Genomic DNA, 21425 nt, shown 5'->3' with positions numbered 1-21425 from the left:
ACAGCAGGATATCAGAGAGAAAATTCCTTGCCCGCATGGAGCTTATGGTTTATTGGGGGAAGGTAGATAATAAACAAGTAAACCATGTAGTATATCAGAAAGTCTTTATCAAGGTTTAAACAGAGATGGGGCAATAAGAAGATGTGGTCAGGTTTAGAATTTTAGATAGGGCAACTTCAAGAGGCCTCATTGAAAACGTCACATTTGAGCTAGAATGTGAAGTAGCGAAGGGAAAAAGAGCCTTCCAGGTAAAGGGAACTGTCAGTGCCTAAGTCTCAAGTAGGGTTAGAGGCACGTTAGAGAAATGGCTAGGAAGCCAGCATGCATGGAAAGGAATAAATGAAGAGCGAGGAGTTGGTAGACAAAGCAGAAACAGAGCTCCATCATGGGGGGCCTTTTTGACCACTGTAATGACTGACTTTTATTCTGAGTGAGGTGAAAGGTTTTGAGCAAGGCAGTGTCACTCTTACTAAAGGGTCTACATGAGAGTGACAGCCATGTCTTGAGAACACCTGCTGTGTAGCTGTGTAGATCTATAATGACCTTTGGACAAGGGTGGTAATGAAGGAGGTGGTAAGAGTGGTCAGCTGTTGGATTTATTCTGAAGATAGAGCCACCAGAATTTGCTGGTTTAGCGGAGGATGTGGGATATATATGACATCACACAAAGAAGAGTCAAGGTTGACTGGAAGGGTTTGGGCCTGACCAACAGGGGGACTGGTAATGCCATTGACTGAGAAGGAATAAACTGGGGAGACTGCATGCCTTCCTTTTTTCAGAAGGGTATTGGCGTTGGTGGTATAGAATCATGACTTCAGTTTGGGCCTGCCATATCTGACCTGTCTATTAGAATTCTAAGCAGAGCTGTTGGGTAGTCAGTTGATATGGGAGTGAAGAGTTTAGGGAAATACTTGGGGCTGGAGACAAAGTTTGTCAGCATATAAACAGTATTTCAAGCCATGGAACTGGAAGATGCCCCCTCGTGAGTGAGTGTGTGTAAGTGAAAACAGGCTCAGGACTGAGTCCCAGGAAGTTCTTATGTTGGAAAGAAGGAGATTGAGAGGATCTAACAGGTGGGTGAAGTGGAGTAGCCAGTTCTAACAGGCAAGATTGGTATCTTAGATGCCAAGGGAGAGAAGTATTTCAAGATGAAGCAGTGACGAATTGTATGTCCCCTTCTCTCATTTTAGCCTAGGCCACAGTGTTAAGGACTTTACTAAAGATTTACTTGCTTCACTGGTTGAAATAAGCCGCAGGTAATGAATCATCATGGGAAAATCACTTTCCCTTTCTGAACTTCGGCTTCCTATATGTTAAATGAGCAAATTTGGCTAGTTATGTTTAAAGAAAACTTCCAGCCTTGATATATCATCAGCTTTTCTGATTTTGTACGATTCTTTGATTGTAGTTAAGACTGAATCTGTTCGGGTATTATGCCCTTTCCTGCCAATCAGAGTTTAATGTATCTTCTGTTAAGTCTCTAAACCAAGTGATCTTGACTGTAATATGACTGTTGTATTTTCGTTTTTGTCTTTCTCTATGAATATCTTCTCTCTCGTGATTTTGTAGACTTGGAAGAAACCTCCATCCTCTGGGACTTGGAGAAGGCTGTGCTGGAATCTGTGTGGAGGTTAAGAAAACTATCCCTTTGGTTGTGGCCTGAGTTTATTATCTCAACCCCAATGTTGCCCTGAAATCTGTGTTCAGGATTCAAGAAGATTAGGACTGCTAAGGTATGGACATGGGACTTTGACATCTAATTTTTTAAGGCAAATAGATTTAAAGATATTTATCATTTTGACAGTGTTTTCTCTTCTTCATCTCCCCTCTTCTTTTTCTCTTTCCTTTCTCCCATCTTCCTTTTAAGCAAAGATCTTTTCTTTTGTTACCAGCTTGTGGGATGTGGTTGAATGAATAAAGATACAGTGGCAGAAACTGAAGGCTGCTTTGTCTCAATTATAAAGAGGTGGCCAGAGGGCAGCAATATAAAGGACAGAAAGATTTGTGCAGCAATGTCTGATAGAAAGAATAGAAAAATTGGGGTAGGTGCCTATGTGATAAGACTTCGGGAGGAGCCATAAGTGAAGAGGTGGTGCTGTGTAATACAGTGTTTATTTCCGTTTTCAATGTCCACAGGAAACTTTGGGTAAAGCCTTTTGTTATTTCATAAGGTCTTTGTGGGAGCTTTTTCTTTCTTTTGAATACATACCCATTCTGGGGCAGACTCTAAATTGGAGTCAAGACGTCCCATTTTTTATTTCTTGTTACAATGATAATCATTGCCTGTGTATGTGTATATGCATACATACCTACATGCATACATGCATTTTAAAAATATGAATAATTTGTTGAGCGGTGTCTAATTACTCTCCCTCTGTCTATATATATATGGAGGGAGGTGGGAAGAGAGGAACAAATGGAGGGAGGGGAGAGAGAGAACCCTCCACAAACTACTATTAATGGTGTGCTTATTGTGAGTGAGGTATTGTGCTATAAACTTTGAAAAAAAAAATCACAAGTACAACTGATAACAACCATCTGGAATAGGGATTTATGTTCTGGGAAACCAGAGGGAGAGATCAGTAAAAGGTTTTCTAAGGCTGTGTAACAAGGAAGGGTCAGGGGCCAGACTCTTTCCCAGACTTATTAGAATTTAAGTCTCTATGCTTGCCTACTGTATAGAATTGTGGGATTGCATACACTGCTGGCTAAAAGCACTGGGAAAATACGGTTTAACAGCCCAGGACCACATGGCATGTCCAAGAGAAATTGTAGAACATCTCTGACAATTCCAGTGATAACTCATTTGCTGTCATTTTAATTTCCTTCAAAGGAAAAAAAAAAAAACCTCATAACCCAAAGGCTTCTGGGAACTAGGAGAACAATGTAGCTAAGGCATTGGGTTGTCTCCCTTCTCATGGCATCATAGGCCTCCCATATGTCATCATTTGTACAAGGTAGAGGTCCAGAGCTGGTGAAAATCAAATTAGTGATAGCCACAGGCTTGCTTTCATTTTATCTCTGAATTCTCACTGCTGGAGTAAGGGTGGTGTATACTTTTAGCTGATAGCAAAGGTACCTTCCTTTGAGGATGAAGCCCATATACTTTCTATCTAGTTTTTGTAAAATCCTCCGAATGCCCATGCAGAAATGATCGACCTCTGGTGTTCACATTGCTCATGGTACCTCTGAAGGAGTGCTAAGAGCCTGGTGAAAATGTGAGGGTGGCATTTGAAACAAAGTCTTGTTTTCCCTTTCTTCAGGGTTTTTTCTTCTTATTTTTTTGTAAAGGAGATAAATTATTTTTCCCTCTGAATTAAAGGGCATCTTTAAAGCAGCTTAAGTTTAAATACTATTTAGGAATTCATTTTCCGTTAACATGGTTTCACAGGTGAAATAGATAATTTAACAATCAGAAGGAAAAAAACATACAGTGTAACGTTTTGGGTCCTTGTACAGGTATGGCCATTCTATGTAACAGATTTGTAGTTGCGGTGCAGTTCTCTGCCCACACATCCTTGATCTCTTGGGAAAAAAAAGCTAAAAAGCTCTTCTTTTCAGGTCCTAAACACCTAGAGATGTTTAGGGGTTTGGGTTGGGATTTGACAACTCAGTTCTTTGCTTTGAGAGTGTTGATCTTTAATTCAGAATATCTGTGTTCTGTCAAGAATATTCACCTAAATGCCAAATATTTAAAACATAAATTCAGCAGAGAAAGCTTTAAAGGATTTGGCCATAAAAAGATTCCTAGTTTAGAGACCAACCAACTTTTAAGGGGAAAATAAAACTCTCTCTGATTGTTGACAGAGGACGTAGGGAGAAGAAAATCTACCTTGCAGTGCATGTTCATCTCAGGGCTAGATACAGCTGTAGTTCATACAGGCATGTGTATGCCCCTGCTCATGGACCAAAACCCAATTTCCAGAAAGGGAGAAGGAAAAGAGGCAGTACTGATACATCCATCTACCGTAATGCTTCCTGGCTCCCATGCTTTCGTGCACTGAGCATATTTTTCAGATGTCTTTTCAAGTGAAGACAGTATAAATGAGTGGCTATAGACTCAGACTTTAGAAAAAGCAAATCATGCCTTTGCGTGAACATTAGAAAAGCCATTTAATTTTTCTAAGCCAATGCTGTTCAAAGTGTGGCCCATAAACCAGAAGCATCAACATCACCTAAGCTTGTTAGGCATGCAAATTCTCAGGTGTTTCCCCAGACTGACTAAATTAGAACCTCGTGGAGTGAGGTCCAGGAATCTGTTTTTAAACAAGCTTTCCAGAAAATTCATGCGCCTTGCTAAAATTTGAAATCCACTGCTAAACTTGCTCCCTGATCTCTGAAAACAAAGGGAGTTTTTAAAAATATCTCATGTTTAAAAACTAGGAAGATCTGAGAATATTAATGATTACTACACCTAAGTGTGTGTGTGTTTATCTATGCATAAACACACACATATTTATGCATACATATATGTGGCACTGAAAGGCAAAAAATACTTTTGCGAATACCATAAGCAAAGTTACTGAGGTTTTAATCATTGCACTTGAAGTCTAGAAAAGTGAAAAAATAGATATAAAAATAATAAAAATTAATGTTAGAATAACTCATTATAAATAAATGAATCAAGGGAACAGAATAGAGTTCTGAAATAGATCTACACATGTACAATCAACTGGCTTTCAACAAGAGCACCAAATCAATTGAGTGGGGATAGGAAAACTGCTCCAACTGCTAGTACTGGAACAGCTTGATATTTATGTGAAAAATAAAGAGTCCAAACCCCTACCTCACCCCATGCACAAAAATCAGTTTAAGTTGTATCATAGATTGAAAAATAAAAGCTAAAACAACAGAGATAGTAGAAAAAAGAATGTCTTGGTAACTTAAGGAGGCAAAGCTTTCTTATAAAGGACACAAAAAGCACAAACCATAAGGGGGGAAAAAAATGAACTTCATGAAGAATAAAACATCTACGTGTTGGGCCAGCCCTGATGGTCTGGTGGTTAAAGTTCTGTGCTCTCTGCCTGGGTTCACTTCCCAGTCATGGAACCACACCACCCATCCGTCAATTGCCACACTGTGGGAGCAGCTCACATAGAAGAACAGGAAGGGCTTACAACTAGATACACAGCCATGCACTGGGACACTTTGGGGAGAAGAAGAAGCAGAAAAAAATCTAGTCATCAAAAAACACCGCCAAGAAAATAAAGAGATGAGCCACAGACTGGGAAAAAATATTTGCAACATACCTATCTAACACATATATGAATAAGCAGAAGACATGATATAGAATGACCAATAAACACAAGCAATGATGTTTCACATCCGTTCTCATAAGGGAAATGCAAATGAAAAACACAATGAGATACTGATACACACCTATCCCAACAGCTAAAATTAAAAGGACTGAAAATATGTAAGGTTAAGAGAATATGGAGCAACTGGGACTTTCATACAGTACTGGTAGAAGTGTAAAATACTCCAACCACTTTGAAAAGTGATCTGGCAATTTCTTATAAAGTTATACAATTGTCTGCCCTAAGATCTAACGATTTCATTCCTACGTATTGATTCAATAGGATTGAAAACACTTGTCCACACCTGTTCATTGTAGCCTTATTTATAACAATCCAATGCTGAAAATAATTCAGATGTTCATCAACAAGAAAATGGATCAATTCTGATCCATTCTTAAAGTGGAATACTAATCAGCAATAAAAAGGAATGTTCTACTGATAAACATAGTAACATGGATAAATCTCAAAAATAGTATGAGTGAGAAAAGCCAAACAACAAAAAGTACTTATTTTATGATTTAATTTATATGAAATTATAGAATAGTCAGACCTCATCTATGATGATAGAAATCAGATCAGTGCTTGCTTCTGGTGGCAGATTCCCTGGGAAATGTATGTGGGGGAAATCTTGGGGTTAATGGAAATGTTGTGTGTCTTGATCTGCATTCATCAAAATTGATTAGTGGCTGGCCCTGTGGCCAAGTGGTTAAGTTCGTGTGCTCCGCTTTGGCAGCCCTTTGCTGGTTCAGATCCCTAGTGTGGACCTACGTACCACTCACGGAGTCGTGCTGTGACGGCATCCCACAGGAGGAACTAGAATGACTTGCAACTAGAATATACAACTGCACTGGGGCTTTGAGGAGAAGAAAACAAAAAGAGGAAGATTGACAACAGATGTTAGCTCAAGGCCAATCTTCCTCACACACACACAAAAAAACCCTGATTAAATGGCAAATTCACTAAGCATTTCACTATATTTAAATTATTATATAAAATGCATGAAATATTTTTTAAAAAACGGATTTATTGAGTACTTTAGCAGAAGTGCTGTTCTTAATATGTAGAAACTCATTTAATCCTTGAAACAACTCTGGTATTATTATTTCTAATATACAGATGTGGAAACTGATACTGAGAAAAGTAAAGTAACTATCCCCAAATCTTACTGCCTGGCCACAGAAGCTGAATTCAAGAGTAGGTCCATTTAGCTCCAAAACATGTCTTCATCATCATGTTATACTTTTGGCATAAGTGCCTCCAGCTCCATTTTAATTCCAGGTGAAGTGTGAGGCAACAGTCCCCTGGAAGAGGCTTCCAGAATGGCCAATTTGGGACAATGTTATTAAATAGATGCATTAGCTGTTTTCCTGGTAACTTTGGGGAGATAGAAAGTTAACAGCAAATATTACTCCTGCCATCAGGAAAAATTACTTTAAAACACTCCAATACAGGCCTGTTTTCTCAGTGCAATCCTTCTTGGTTATGGAACACGATATAAGTGGTATTACTAGAAACTGTGAAACATGCAGCTTAGAAAACACTATATGATGACTGGCAGAGGCAATGTCATTTAATAAAGAGCACTGGAGTGAAGCTGCCAGGGTTCAAGTGGCTCCTCCACTTTCTGGATGTATGACCGATGGCGCCTCACTGAACTTTTCCCAGCCTCAGTTCCTCCACTTGTAGGATGAGGATGATTCTCATTCCTACTTGATAAAGTGAGGATTAAGTGAAACTTTGCTTATGAAATCCTGGTATGTATGTGCTGGTTCCTTATAATCCCTGTATAAATGTGAAGCTGCTGTTTTTGGTTTTAGTGATGATGTGAGTGATGACAGTCCTAAGCAAGAGAATAACATTATCTTCCGTTTTATGTGGCCTCTGTGAGTCACTGTGTATATCTACGCATTCTCTTAACTTTAACTGAAAGCAAAATGCTGCAGTTTTCTAAAAATCCTATCCATTTCATTTTAAAAATTTGGAAGCTCTGAAAGAAGTTGACACTGTTGCCAAAAACATTCATTTAATTAAGATGCAGGAAATTGTGTTTAGGAAAAATTGTCATTAAGTGTGGGTGCTACATATTATCTGTCCAGAGTGATGGAGAGGGAAACTGGAACTATTTAGCGCGTTTAATGGATATCAGCGAGGTTAATTGTCTGGGGAATGCCGAAGAGCTGAATTCCTTCATCTACCTCCCAATTTGTAATACTGTCCTATTAGTTTTCAGGAGTCTTGGGCTTAAGTCTTTATTTTAGTTGTGCTTTTTAAAGTCTTAATTTCCATAGTAAAATTTAAAAGCCAGAGAGATATTACAAATATACGTAAGCTAACAGGGCTGTTCCCATAAAGTGCAAATTAGTCAGTCTATTACCAACCTGACATATAAGTAGAAAATCTCTACCTACCTCCAAAAAATGTTATCAGAGGGAAATAAAAAGCTGCTTTTGAGGATAGATTTTGTCATTGTTTCTGCTCATTACCACTAAGTGTGGTAAAGTGGGTGGCTCAGGAGAAGAACCCTTCAGATCCTGTCAGGGTGGGTGTGTTTTGTGGTGTGTGTATGTGTTGTATGTGTGTACAAATATGTGTTTCCCCTTTGGGGTCTTACTCATCAGTAAAGTGTTTCTCATGCTGGTTTTATGCAAGTGTTAGTATTCATGTGGATTGCTTTTGCACTTGTGTGTTTCCTTTCGATGTGGAAATAATGGTTTTTATACTTTCTGTGCCTCCCAGCACATCAGCAGAACTGCGGCTAACTTACCAAGTCTTAGGATGACCCTTCTCTTACGGTTTTCTTCAGCCCTCACTGAATTTCCTCTGAAATTCATCATGCGTTGAAGTTTTGTCTCAGATAATAAATGTCTTAGTGTCAAACATGAAAGCATGAGCAGAACCACTTTCTTGTGAAAGGAGAAGAATCTTGCTAGGGAATCCAGTGTCGCTTTCCACAGCTGGCTTTTTGTTTCTTTGTTCATTTAGTATATGCTGAGCACTTCTCATGAGCCACAGGTTCTACCACACGTGCCACTTGATATCCACATGACACTCTCCACTCTGGGATTTCAATTCCTTCTATGTAAAATGGGAGTTTGGATCATATAAGCCTGAGAATATCCTAGATTTCAGCAAATAGTAAGTTTCTTTTAATTTCAAATAAGCTAGTAATTAATGGTGATACAGTCACATTCTCTGGACATGTTTGACAATTACCTGTAAAGATCAATTCAAACATGGAATATAAAGGTCCAAACTGATGAGTTAAAGAAATTATAAAAATTCCATTGAAGACTTCTTGTTGAATTTTAGTACTTTATACTGTGAGATGTTAGACCACCATTCAGAAACTCTTATTTGGGGTATAGTCTAATTTTTCCCTTTCTATATTTTAGAAGTCTCCTTTTTTTCTTTCTACATCCAAGAGTGGCTCTTATAAGGCTATTTTACAGATGCGGAAACTGAGGAACAGAGTGGTGAAGTAACTTTCTTAAAGCCACCATGGTAGAATAGGAAACTCTCTGATCTTTGAGTTGGGCCCTTAAAATGCAGGTAATGGGCCCCACTGCACTCACAGGATGTTTTATCTTGTGCTAAGACGTACCTACTGAAGGGTACCTGCTTTAATGTTCTTTGATTCTGCTTCTAAATGTGGTAGCACCTTTTTTGTCTTTATTTTTTGTTTCTAATTCAAACAGCTATCTTTTTAGCAATAGATTCCTTTTGACAGTTACTGAAAAAGATTTGTGTTTCTCCCCTTGAGCATTATGTTTTGCAGTCTGTTTGTTTACTAGGGCTGAATTTTACCCAAGGCCTTTGAAACTAACAAAATCTGAGTTATTGCTGTCTTCAAAATCTTGTACAGATTTAGGTCTTATTTGCCAGGTTAAAACACACACATACTCCTCATCACTACCACCACCAATGACAATGACAAAATGGCCATTTTAACTTTTCCTGCCATTTGACATATATTGTTTTCATAACCAGGCAAATATAACATAGGTTAAAAATCTAGACACTGGAAATTCACACCTACAAATTGTCTCAGAAAGATTGTCAACTTGCTTATTTTTGGCCTTTGCTTTGCTGCTAAGCCCTCTCCCACTGTGCCATTTCTATTCTGTGACTTTTTCAAATGTTCACGCCAGGATTTTCCTCATATTTAGCCTGGATTGCAGAGTTAATCTAAGACCATGCCGTATATTTGTTTTGAGCATCAAATGGGAATAAATGTGAAAACACTTTGAAAGCTATACCATCTCACAGCCTGAAGAAGTGTCCAAAGACCTTGCTGTGTAACACACGATCTTCCCCTTCCTTTCTATCTTTTTGGATCATCTCTTTCTGCTGTTTCCCTGCCCTCTCCCTACTCCCATCCTGGCCACAGCTGCAGTGAACTTCTCCAGTTTTCCAGAAATATGCCAGGTCCTTTTATGTCACCACGTCTTTGCGCCTGCAGGTCCTTGGCCTCTAGTGCCCATCCCTACCCACCTCCCTACCCACCGCCTTAAAAAACTTTGAAAAATCCCTCATCTTTTAGGATCCAATTCACTGAAAGCCTTCTGGGACTCCTCTGAGCCATATGTCACTTCTTCCCTTTTGACTTCACTGTAATTTTTTCAAACTTGCATTATAACACTTATTATAAAGAGAGGTCATTCTAATTGTATTTATAAGTCAGTCTCCTTCGGGGGAACACAAGCTCTTCAAGACAGACATTCTCATTTTTATGAATGTGTCTTCTATTTCCCAGCTCTGCCTGGCAAAAAGTAGGTGCTCAACAGACATTGGAATGGGGAGAGGGGGCTTAAATATATTGCAAAATGGATTTCATTTAAAAAACAGGTAGGTCATTTTTGCCTGGTTTATTGATTCCTTTTGGATTTTTTAATTTTATTTTTGGTTGTCTTGATTTTGTTTTTGGTTTCTATTTGCTTGTCCTGATTTTCCCATAGATACAATAATCTATTTTAGAGGTCTTCTTTCCTTATTTTCCTCTTAGCTACATTATCTACCCTTATTATCTTTCTTTCCTATACTGCACTGTGCTTTGCAGCCCTTAGTAAGTTCTCATCACTCTGACTAGCACACACCTAGCAGATGTGCTACCTCCCTCATTTCCTGTGCCCTTGGCAGACATCGCTAATCACTCCCAGCTCAGGAGTCCTAGAATCCTCCCAACACATCACTCTAGGAAATAATCGATATTAGCATGGAAGGGAAGACCTACTTGCCATTTCTGGACTGGAAGATTTTCTTTCCAGAGCTTCCAGTTACTCTTTCCAAGATCAGAACCTGATTGCTTTCAAAATGAATACATTTAGGTACCCCTTACCTTCTTTCTCTCCAAAACATAACTCCTTTCTTGAGAGATTATGGGTTTTATATTAGAATTTTGGGAAAGTTAGTAAGCTACCAGACTTGATCCATTAGACTTCAGAAGCCAAGAGGCACTTCTGCAACATTTTACCACATGTGGGATGTATGAAGAGCTGTTTCTATAGTTTGAATTTAGTATAAATCAATGTTAGTGTCCCTGGAGATTTCTCGAGTTTTAAAACGCTTATTCTTTTAACAGAGCATTTTCAAAATACTTTAAACTCCTGAAGGCTAGATTCAATGGCAGAGACTTCTTAATTCTGATTTCTGACAAGTGGTATCTTATCTACAAATAATATTTTGATATCATTACTATTGGTCTAACAAAGAATATAGAAAAGTCTGATGAAAAATTGATTTATAACCACAATAAAGCTGATAAAAGTTCCCTTCCTCAGAAACAGAAATATAATCCATTCGTTGTGGTCACTAATTTTCTGACATCTTCTTTCAATCACATTACATTCTATCAGTTTCTATAATGAAATCACAGAATTTCTTCTCAGAAAAAGATGACCACATGTAAATACACATAGTCTATACACAATTTCAGGATGTGTTTGGATCCACTTAACTCCACCTATGGGTTAAAAGTTAGGAAGCCTTTCTGAGTGATGTATAAGGCATTGTGACCCTAATTTTAAGTAGTTTGTGACTCTAATCTCATTCTCCTCTAGGAGATAAAATACACCCATAAAATAGGAAGACAGGCCAAGTTTCCATATAAGCAAGGGCGTGACCAATAGGAGAGATTATAAACATAAATAACAACCAAAAGTAATTTTTGGCATTTAATGATATTCGAGACATTGATATATGAGATTTTACTTGAATCTGTAGGATTTAACTCAAGCAAATGTTTGAGTTACTTCCTTCTCTATATTTTTTGGTTAAACTACAAATAGTGAAAAGAATGGGAGAGGGATAAGCAGTAGATAATATTTCAAAACATCTTTGCAAGATATATGAAGGAAACATAAATTTTCTTATTTATAAAGTGTAGCTCAGTAAAGACAGCAGAGAAAACCACTGAATAGAGGCTCTAAAATTGGGAAATATGAGAAAGTGTGGGCCTAAAGGAGGAAAAGAGCAAAAGGAAAGGGTTAATTAAAAATCTGCCTGTGGTGTGAATGATGCTTCTTCTCTTCTCCATTGCTTCTCATTAACAGAGCTGAGAAGAGCATTTTACCCCCAGGTAAAGCAAACTGGAAGGCTCTTTTCTGAAGACATTGAGTGAGTTTCCTAAGGGAAGAATGTGAGCTGTCCAGTTGGATGGGTGTCCACCTAAGATCTTTTCCCTTATGCCTTTCAAAGGCATCCCAAGCTTGAGATTAGTTTCCTGCTTGGCCATCCTGGAAGAAAGTCAGCCAGTGTTCTAGCTCTATCATACCCACAGGATCTCCAGCCAGGCAGCCATCATATTCATAAGTAGACCCTAGTGGTAAGATAGACCTGAATAAAAAAGTGTTATATAGTATGTACATTTAACGTGTCTCATTCAACCATATATGATTGATAAGAACATTGAGAAAAATAATTTAAGTATCTGTCATTCTCCTCAATGGGAACATATTCCAGACTGACAGTGAGATGGGAGAAATAAATTCACTAATTTAGTAGGTCTCTGTTCCTTCCTGCTTTTCATAGTGTGACCATCTCACTGTATTGAATGCAGTTTGACTATTTAAGGATGTTTAGTGTAAAATAGATTAAAAATACATAAAGTAATTATTTCCTGTTGTGTTCAGTTTGATTTCTGCTCTAGAGAAAGACCTTTGTGATATATTTATTGTGAAATACTAGACACTTTTCTGCTGGCATTTCAAGGTTCACTTTGACTATACATGAATTTTGCCTCAAATATGGGTGGGTCTATGTCTGAAGCCTTATGTAAGATGACTACACTGAAAACAGCAGAGGACCTTTCACCTACAATAAAATAGTTAACTCACTCTCTCCATTCATTTTTATAATCAACTTTCCTGAGATAATAGATTTTAAGTGTCTAGTTTGAATTTTGAGAAATGTATATACTCCTGTAACACTGGCACAATCAAAATTTAGAAAGTTCCAGCACTAGAAAGTTCAGTCAGTTTTAATGTTTCCCTCTTGCATCTGAGACAAAGAGCATTCTGTCTCTTTTAATACTTCTTATAAACGGTCTCACATGATAGATTCTGTTGTCTCGAATTTCTTCCATTCCGTATGATGGTTTTGAGACGTATCCATCTTCCTGTGTGTATTAGTACCTCATTCACTATTTATTACCAACATCACTGTATGAATATATCATAATTTTTTGTTCATTCTCTATTTGCTGGACATCTGGGCTGTTTCCAGTTTGGGAATATTAAGAATCAGGCCATTAAAATATTTGTGAACAAATCTCTATGTGGACTTTAATTTCTTTGGGGTAAGTATCAAGGAGTGGAATTTCTGAGTCATGAGGTAGTATGTATTTTTTCTTTTTTTTTTTAAGATTTTATTTTTTTTCCTTTTTCTCCCCAAAGCCCCCCGGTACATAGTTGTGTATTCTTTGTTGTGGGTTCTTCTAGTTGTGGCATGTGGGACGCTGCCTTAGCGTGGTCTGATGAGCAGTGCCATGTCCGCGCCCAGGATTCGAACTAACGAAACACTGGGCCGCCTGCAGCGGAGCACGCGACCTTAACCACTCGGCCACGGGGCCAGCCCCTAGTATGTATTTTTTTAATAGGGAACCACCAAATGGTCTCCAATGCAGTTCATTCCCACTTTATACTGTCACGAGTAATGTATGAGAGATCCAATTCCAATTGTTCTATCCTCTGCTAACAATTGTGTTATTAGCCTTCTTAGTTTTAACCATTCTAATCGGTGTGAAATGATATCTCTTCTTGTTTTAATTTGCATTTCCCTGTTGGCTAATAATGTTAAGCACTTCAGCTTGTGCTTGTTGGTCATTGGTATATCTTTTGTAAAGAGTCTGTTTAAGTTTTGTACCCCACTTTTTTATTGTGTTGTCTTTTTAATTATTGAGTTGTAGGAGCTCTAAGTTTTCTGGATATAAGTTCTGTTTCTTTTATATATTGCAAATAGGTTCTTCCAGTCTGTTACTTGACTTTGATTGTCTTAATGAACTCCTGAAGGGCAGGAAGTTTATATTTTGATGAAGTCCAATTTATTCACATTTTCATTTTATGATCTGTGCTTTTTGTCTCTTACCTAAGAAATCTTTACCTGACTCAAAATCACAATGATATTCTCCTGAGTTATGACTCTAACTTTTACTCTTAGTACCGTAGAATTAACTTTTGCGTTTTGGGCTTTTCTAGTTTCAGTCCAACACAATAGCTTACAGGTTCATCAAAAATTTGACCGATATCCCCTGGTCTAAGCAAATGTTGTCCTTCTCAGGCCAGCTTGTTGCTCTGCCCACCTTACCTCCAACCTCAGCAACTGCCCTTAAGTCTGAAATCATCCTCTGGAGTTTGATTCTTTTAGATTCCTTTGAATCAACAACTCTTCAATGTCTTTAAAGAAAGTTATGTGTTGGTTTTATCTGGCTGGTTCTTATAGTTGTAGCAGGAGTGAGATTTATTCATGTTCTTCTACATCTTAATAAGTAAAACTTTCACTCCCTCATTTTTTTTTTCCCGAGGAAGATTTGCCCTGAGCTAACATCTGTTCCCAATCTTCCTCTTTTTGCTTGAAGAAGATTTGCCCTGAGCTAACATTGGTGCCAATCTTCCTCTATTTTGTATGTGGGTCACCACCACAGCATGGTCGTCGACAAGTGGTGTAGGTCCAAGCCCGGGAACCAAACCCAGGCCGCCAAAGCAGAGCACACTGAACTTAACCACTAGGCCATGGGGCCGGCCCCTCACTCCCTCATTCTCAAATAAAAAATGACAATCAGATTTATGAAGAAAACCAGTTGCATGGGAGAGAAAAACATAATCATGAAAGACAAATAATACTGATGAATGATGTGAAACTATTGCAAAAATAGATAATATCAGGGACAGAAGAGTATGTTTAAAACCTTCTTATCAATATCCTTGATAATAGTAAAAAAGATAATCTATCCATAAAACAAGTACAGAACAGTATAAAAAAGGAACAATTAGAGGATGAGAAATAGCTCTTGTAAATTAAGTATTTTTTTAATTAATGAAAGGACTGAAAAAGTATAAATCTCCTAAGACACAGAAAAGAGAATATTTAGTAGAAATAAAAAGAGTCAAATATAGTAGATGAATGCAGGGGTCCTTCGTCTCATTAAAAGGACCTCCAGAGATACCAGATAATTTGGGGAGTGGGTGGATTTATCATAGAAATTTCAAAATATTCAAGGGAGCCGATAGTTTGAATTTATACAATAGGTGCCAACTGACATAAATGGGAAGTAAACAAAGGTTCCTGAGGCACCACCTTCCATTTTCAAAATTCTAAGAATAAAAGGATCTTAAAACCTTCTAGAAGAGGGAGGAAAGGAAACCTACAAAAAGAAGTTATTTTTAAACTGGTATCAAACTTGTCATCAATAACAGTAGAGTAAAGAAGACAGTGGAACAGTTTCTTGTGTCTTCTGAGGAAAAACTATTTTGAGCCTACAATTCAGTTCTAAGCCAAACTCTAAGTGAGACCAAGATAAAGGCTTTTTAAAGCATCAACTATCTACTCCTCTCATACACCTTTTCTGAATATATTCCTGCAAATTGAGAATGCAATTCAAGAAATAATTCTTAAAGATACCAAGAAGCGATGAAATTAATGAAGAGCTCCTCCAAAAAGCTGAAGAAAACAGCTGTTCAACAGGTCTAGAAAGTGTTTGGTCAAATTTAGAGAAGTCCAAGGACGCTAAGAAGGATTATCTTCAAGGAGAAAAATGGTGCAGATTGCTACCAATGGAGAGACTTTTGCCAGGGAGCCAAGTGATGTGCTGTGAAGAAAGCATGGGTGTCTTCACTAAAAACCAGAAAAAGTGAACAGAGAGTTAGAAACCACAGACTCGACAAGAACAACCACTGCCTATGTAAGGAACCATGGTCCAACTGAGAATCATAACAACAAAAAGAATCCATTTGATTGCTGTGGTTTGGGGGTTATGACATTGAGTCCAAAGAGAAATAAATGCCATAGTAGTATACTACCTGGCTCTCCAATGAACACTTTATACAGTTATAATAAACTCTCTTTTCTAACCTATAAATCAATCTATAAAGCAAACACACAAGCAAGTTAACAAAATATTATAAACCATGACAATGAAAGTGAGGGCAAGGTTGACAGGTATTGGTAGACACAGAGTCAAGGGAAGGAGAACTGAAGAAAAGATGGAGGCATGAATATCTTTAACAAAATGGGAAATGAGATTTTTTTTCCCTTGAGGTTAATGAAACAAGACAACAGTTTAGATACATTAAAGTTACAAATATAACCACAGAAGAATAAAATAAAGTTGGGAGGAAGAATAAGCTAAATCTTCATATTTCATAGAGAGAGTTAATAGATAATATCCTAAAAAGGTCAATTATGAGAGATTGCTATAAGCCTCATGAGAATTAGTGAGATCACCACTGGAGAATTAAGCACAGAGCCAGTTAAATATGATCGACTGCTTTCGGGAAGCCGTGTTGGGGAGAGTGAGGAAGTGAACTATTGTATTTCAACATACTGTTCTATTTTTTGCTCAGTACTTGAGTTCTTTGAGAGAAAACATTTAAAAGAAGGAATCCCCCTTGACTTCCAGACAGATGCCTACTGATCCTTAAGGACTCACTTTGTCAAAGTATAATATTCAAAAAAGTATGAACATGACTCTCATCCAAATATAGAATGAAAATGCGTCAAAGGTTTTATTCAACTTATTAATGGATGAGAATAATAGGAAGATAGAAAAGCTAGATCAAAGAGTATTTCAAGGAATAGAGTATCTGTGGTCCACCACAAAATTTGTTTGGAAATGAATTTGAATTTGAGACAAAACGGGTTAGCCTTCCAGAGGAATGAAACTGTAACCGTGAAATGATCTTTTCTCCAAGTCATTCGTCTACATATTAGCAAGCAGTGTCTTAGTAAACAGCAAAGTCAAACGCTGAATTCTCCGAGAGGGTTAACTAATCCTAGGATGAGCTTGGTGAACAATGTCCAAGTCTTAACGTTGAAAGAACACATTTCACTCTTTTGATTGCCAAGTTTTAGATAACTTTTTTTCTAAAAAATCTCTATTGTCTCATGAAAGTTTCCCTGACTCTCTCAACATCTGATTTGTCTCTGACTTGTCTGTGTTTCCATAGCATACTTCTTTTACAGCAATAACAACATCTTTTAAATTGGGAATTGTTAATTGCTTGCTTCACTCGCCTACTAGAAAGCAAGCTTTCTTTGCACCAGCCTGGTATGTAGCAAATTCTCAAGATACTTTTTGAATTAATGATTTAACTTAAAAAAGTTGCTGACTGTCTTTATCATGCAGAGACAGGAAATTAGAGAGGAGAACACAGGAGGAGAAAGATTAGTAAATGAATGGCTAGAAGGGAAAAACTTAAATCTCCTACAAAATCTGTTGATGTTGCAATTTGCAAGTTGTCCAAAAAATAACCGGGAGAAATTCTACTGTCTTTTAATGCAGTTACATTCAGATGTTAAAGGAGATACAATTCACAAGGAACTATTGCCAGGTTAAATGATTTACTGAGCCTCATCTCTTTCTTAGATCTTTTGTAAACCTTTTATCTTAATGCCAAACATATGCTTGAATGAAATAAAAAGAAAGGTTTAGGGAGAAAATGCCTATTTATTTCATACCTGGGTCTAGGAAATGGTGTCACTTTCACTTTCATAAAACCCATAATCATAAACTTTGTTTTTTCTTTTGCTGGAATGGCTGCTCTGCCGCACAGACCATGCACAAACATAGTACCCAGAAACTGAGATGACTTCTGGCTTGTCTTATTTCAAAGAATGTAAAAGTTTCTATCCAGCCTCAAGAGACTAAAATGTCTGTCCAATTAGGAGAAGAAGCTGAGTGGTCCTGGCAGCTGTTAGACATCTATATTTTTATCTGTCTTACCAGTACATCTCTTTTTTTCCCCCCCATAAAATCAAAGGTCTTTATTTGAAGCAGCTTAAAGTGGACTCCCATTGATATAACTGGACCATGGTCTTTCAAGTTAAACCTGGAGTGTACGGTAATAAACATGCCTAATCATGTTCTAAATGTTACTGTTCAGCTGCTTTCTTGCATCATCTCGAATCAAGCCTCTCAGCTCATCTCAGGACGCCAGAGCCCACGAGGCTCCTCAGCTCTCCTCGCCCAGTCTTGGTCAGCTCTAGTGATGGGCTGCTCGCCGGTTGAGTCCTTGAAGCACAGGCCCTTTCAACTCCTCCCCATCTTGAGTTTGATCACTAGACGGTTCTCCAGCGGAGGTGAAATACTACAGCATCTAGAGGGGCTAGTGAACTGGCCAGAAATGCAGTGACATGACAAAGTCGGGACCTTGAAGAACTGGGGGTCCCAGGCCCTGCCTGAAAGAGGCTAGTGCTACTCAGCTTCAGCTGGTTCCTTTTGGATACTTAAGTGAGCCTGCAGCTTCCAAGATTATCTTTCACGAGATGCTGCAAATGCAGATTTTTAGATGCAATTGCCTAATTTTCAGAATGGTCTGTGGACGAAATGCGATGTCTTGGCAGGCTCCCTTCACTTAGGAGCCAGTTACCACCTGAGCTTAGGCCTTGAAAACAAGGGCCTTTTTAGCTTCCTAACTGGGCTCCCTGCACCTAAGTGGTCTTCGTGCAACCATCCCTGTTCTCTCATTTGTTCTCCACACTGCGGCTAGAGTGATTTTTTAATGGCAGAGCTAATTGGATCTTTTCTCCGTCAAAAGCCCTTCAGTAGCTTCCTGTTAGAATCAGGGTCAAGGCCAAAGGCTGTATCGTGGTTTACAGGGCTCTTCCCTGTCTTCAGGGTTACATCCCTGCCACCACACTGCCCCGCATTCTGTCTGTCCCCTCTTTTGTGACTCCTTTTGGTTCCTCTGAACCATCATACCAGCAGCTGCAGGCTTTACCAATGCTAGTCCACCATTTGGGATGCTTCTCTACCCTCCCACCCATACACTTGCTCCTCATTTAGGGAACTCTGGTACACCTTTTAAGGCTCAGCTTATGCTAGGAGTGGTCTTCATTAACCCCCTGCACTGGGCTGGTTCCATCCCCTTGATATGTAGCCAACGTGCCCTAATCCTTCTACATCATAATGTACATCAAACCCTAAATTACAGTAATAATTTCCTACTGGACTGCAGTTTTCCTTAATGGTCAGGATGACGTTTGTCTTGTTTGATGGTTTATCTTCAGCACAGTGTTACGTACATAATATAGAGCTTAATAAATATGCATTGATTTGTCATTGAGTTAACATTGCCTCTGGAAGGTGTGAAATATTGTGAGGATGTAGGATTTCATAAGGGGAGGGTGTGTGGTTTCCCCACAGTGATCCTTAGGCTGGTGTTATCTGTTTGAGTCTTAAAATCCCTGATTTTGACAGAAGAGGCAGTTCCATGCAGAGATTTTGCTTTTCCTAATAATGAATTTGTTTTGCTTCCTGAAAGATAGGTCATTAATTATTCTCTCTTTTTCCTGAAACGTTCTCACTGGTCTTTAAATTTCTTTTGTGACACAGTGAGGAACTGGAAAGACTCTCCGAAACTCAAGTAAGTGGCCTAATTTTACATAGCCCCGTGGTTGAAAACTTCCATACCTCAACGTCTCTTAACATAACTGGAATAGAAAAATATGATGCCTTCAGTAGGTAAACAGTTTTTGAAATGAAAAACATAAAGCATTTCATTACTCTGCTTGTAAACTAAGAACAGAAAAACGTAAACCATTCAGTAACACGGTAATATAAATCTAGATACATCAAGGGCAGCCAATGGGAACAGATGGTTAAGAGAAAGAAGGAGAGCCAGGGAGAGAGGCTGAGAGAGAGAGAAAAGAAATTCCTGCTTTCTCCTCTTTCCTCTCTCTTTCCCTCCATGAGTGACACAGAAGATGAGGGGATAAAGTCCTGACAATTTCAAATATATTTACTGAGAACGTCATGAGATAGAGAGGTGAGCTAAAAATGAGATAGCCTAATGCACGATAGTGCTTTCACATAAGTCATTATTGTATACACGAATCATGTAATCACATAGCCATACAGTAGCCACTGGCCACGTGTGGCAATCAAACACTTGAAATGTATGTCACAAGTCTAAATTGAGATGTGCTGTAAGCATAAAATACACATAAGATTTTCAAGACTTAGAAATGTTTTACATTCTTCTTTATACCAATAACTTTAATAGTTTTATTGAGATATAATTCACATACCACACAGTTCACCTATTTTTAGTTTACTAGATAGTGATTATATGTTGAAATGGTAATATTTTGATATGTCAGGTTAAAATATGTTATTAAAACTAATTTTGCCTTTTTACTTTTTAACCTGGCTGCTTGAAAATTTAAAATAAAATATGTATCTCACATTATATTTCTGTTGGATAGCACTGACTTAGATAATGGCTTGTTAAGGAAAGAGCAACCAAAATATCCTTGGCCCAGTTGATACATATCCTTTTCAAAGTTACAAATTCTCTGGGTCTGCTTCTCTTCTGCGAGTCACCAAAAATGTGTGAGGAGATCTCTCTTAAAAAATGATGTTGGTGGGTTTTGATTAGCAAAAGTAGGGGAAGGAAAATGGTATAATTTCCATTTTCCAAAGATATTAAACCTCACTTGATATAAACACAAGTGAACATATGTTTATGTCAGTTAATTTCTCCTAGGCGATCCTAGCTAAGTGGCTGTATTGTCTTGGCCAAATGTTTCAAACTGTGTTCAGGATGCCCTCCTTGACTACACCTTTCTATTCACTCTGCGAGCTGGAATGTTTCCTTCTTGCCACAAAGTCACATATAAATAATCTTGTAAAGCAACTGTCACAGTGAAGTAAACCAAAAATTAATTTTTTCTTTATGGCAAAAGCAGGACTTCAGTTCTCTTATTGACTGTGTCTGGGAATCCAGGCTGTGATCAGGTTTTTTATATGGACGTTGGTTTTATATAACTCTTTTAAAACTGTATTTACATTTTCTTTTACTAGCTCCATGAAGGAATATAATTAGAAATCAAGTCTTCAAGAAAGTAAGTAAACCTCACTGGCGTTCGTTAACGATCTGAACTCTCTTGAAATTCCGCTCCTTATGGGATTGAATTTTTATTTCCTTATGCTTCATGAGATCTCTGCATCAAATAGACTGAGGGCAGACTGGTGGGTAACCTTGGCCTTGTCTTGGCTAATATTTTCAAGACCAAATCAAGGGAGAGGCATTTGTACATCTGGATGTCCAGGCTGAAACCAAGACTGATAAAATCAATCTGAGCGAAGTCTCATGCCTCAATATTTTCTTACCTCTGTGAAACCACAGGGCTCCTTGAAGCACTTGAAGCCACTGATCGAATCTGAAATCCTCACTTTATAGGCTTATACCTGACCAGTGACTTGCCCAAGAACACTTTCTTTTCTTCTCCCTTCATTCTCCCTCTTCCACCTCTACCTCTGCTTTCTTTCCTTCAAGAGAGGACTGCAGCTAGTTTAGGAGCAGAAACATAATTCCAGCCTAATGTCTTGAATTGGAGTAATGACCTTGCCTCTCCCTACCCTCTTCACCTTAGATCTCAAAGCCCTTGGAGGCAGTGAGGAAGACAGAGCTCCCT

The 21425-nt window shown here is 38.2% G+C and overlaps 1 protein-coding gene across 1 annotated transcript in view; it reads left to right on the top strand.

Annotated features, from left to right (window-relative positions):
* Positions 1–20852, top strand: part of LOC139075425 (uncharacterized) — a 390240-nt gene extending 369388 nt beyond the window's left edge. The window contains exons 5-6 of the mRNA XM_070571741.1: positions 1570–1733; positions 20812–20852. Of these exons, the coding sequence (XP_070427842.1) occupies positions 1570–1635 (66 nt within the window). The 3' untranslated portion in view covers positions 1636–1733; positions 20812–20852. The remainder of the gene's footprint in view (positions 1–1569; positions 1734–20811) is intronic.
* Positions 20853–21425: the final 573 nt, after the last annotated feature.

The sequence above is a fragment of the Equus przewalskii genome, chromosome 13 (genome assembly GCF_037783145.1).
Source record: "Equus przewalskii isolate Varuska chromosome 13, EquPr2, whole genome shotgun sequence".
Classification (NCBI taxonomy): Eukaryota; Metazoa; Chordata; class Mammalia; order Perissodactyla; family Equidae; genus Equus; species Equus przewalskii.
The sequence above is the reverse complement of the archived record's forward strand: the minus strand, read 5'-3'. Positions and strand labels throughout refer to the sequence as shown.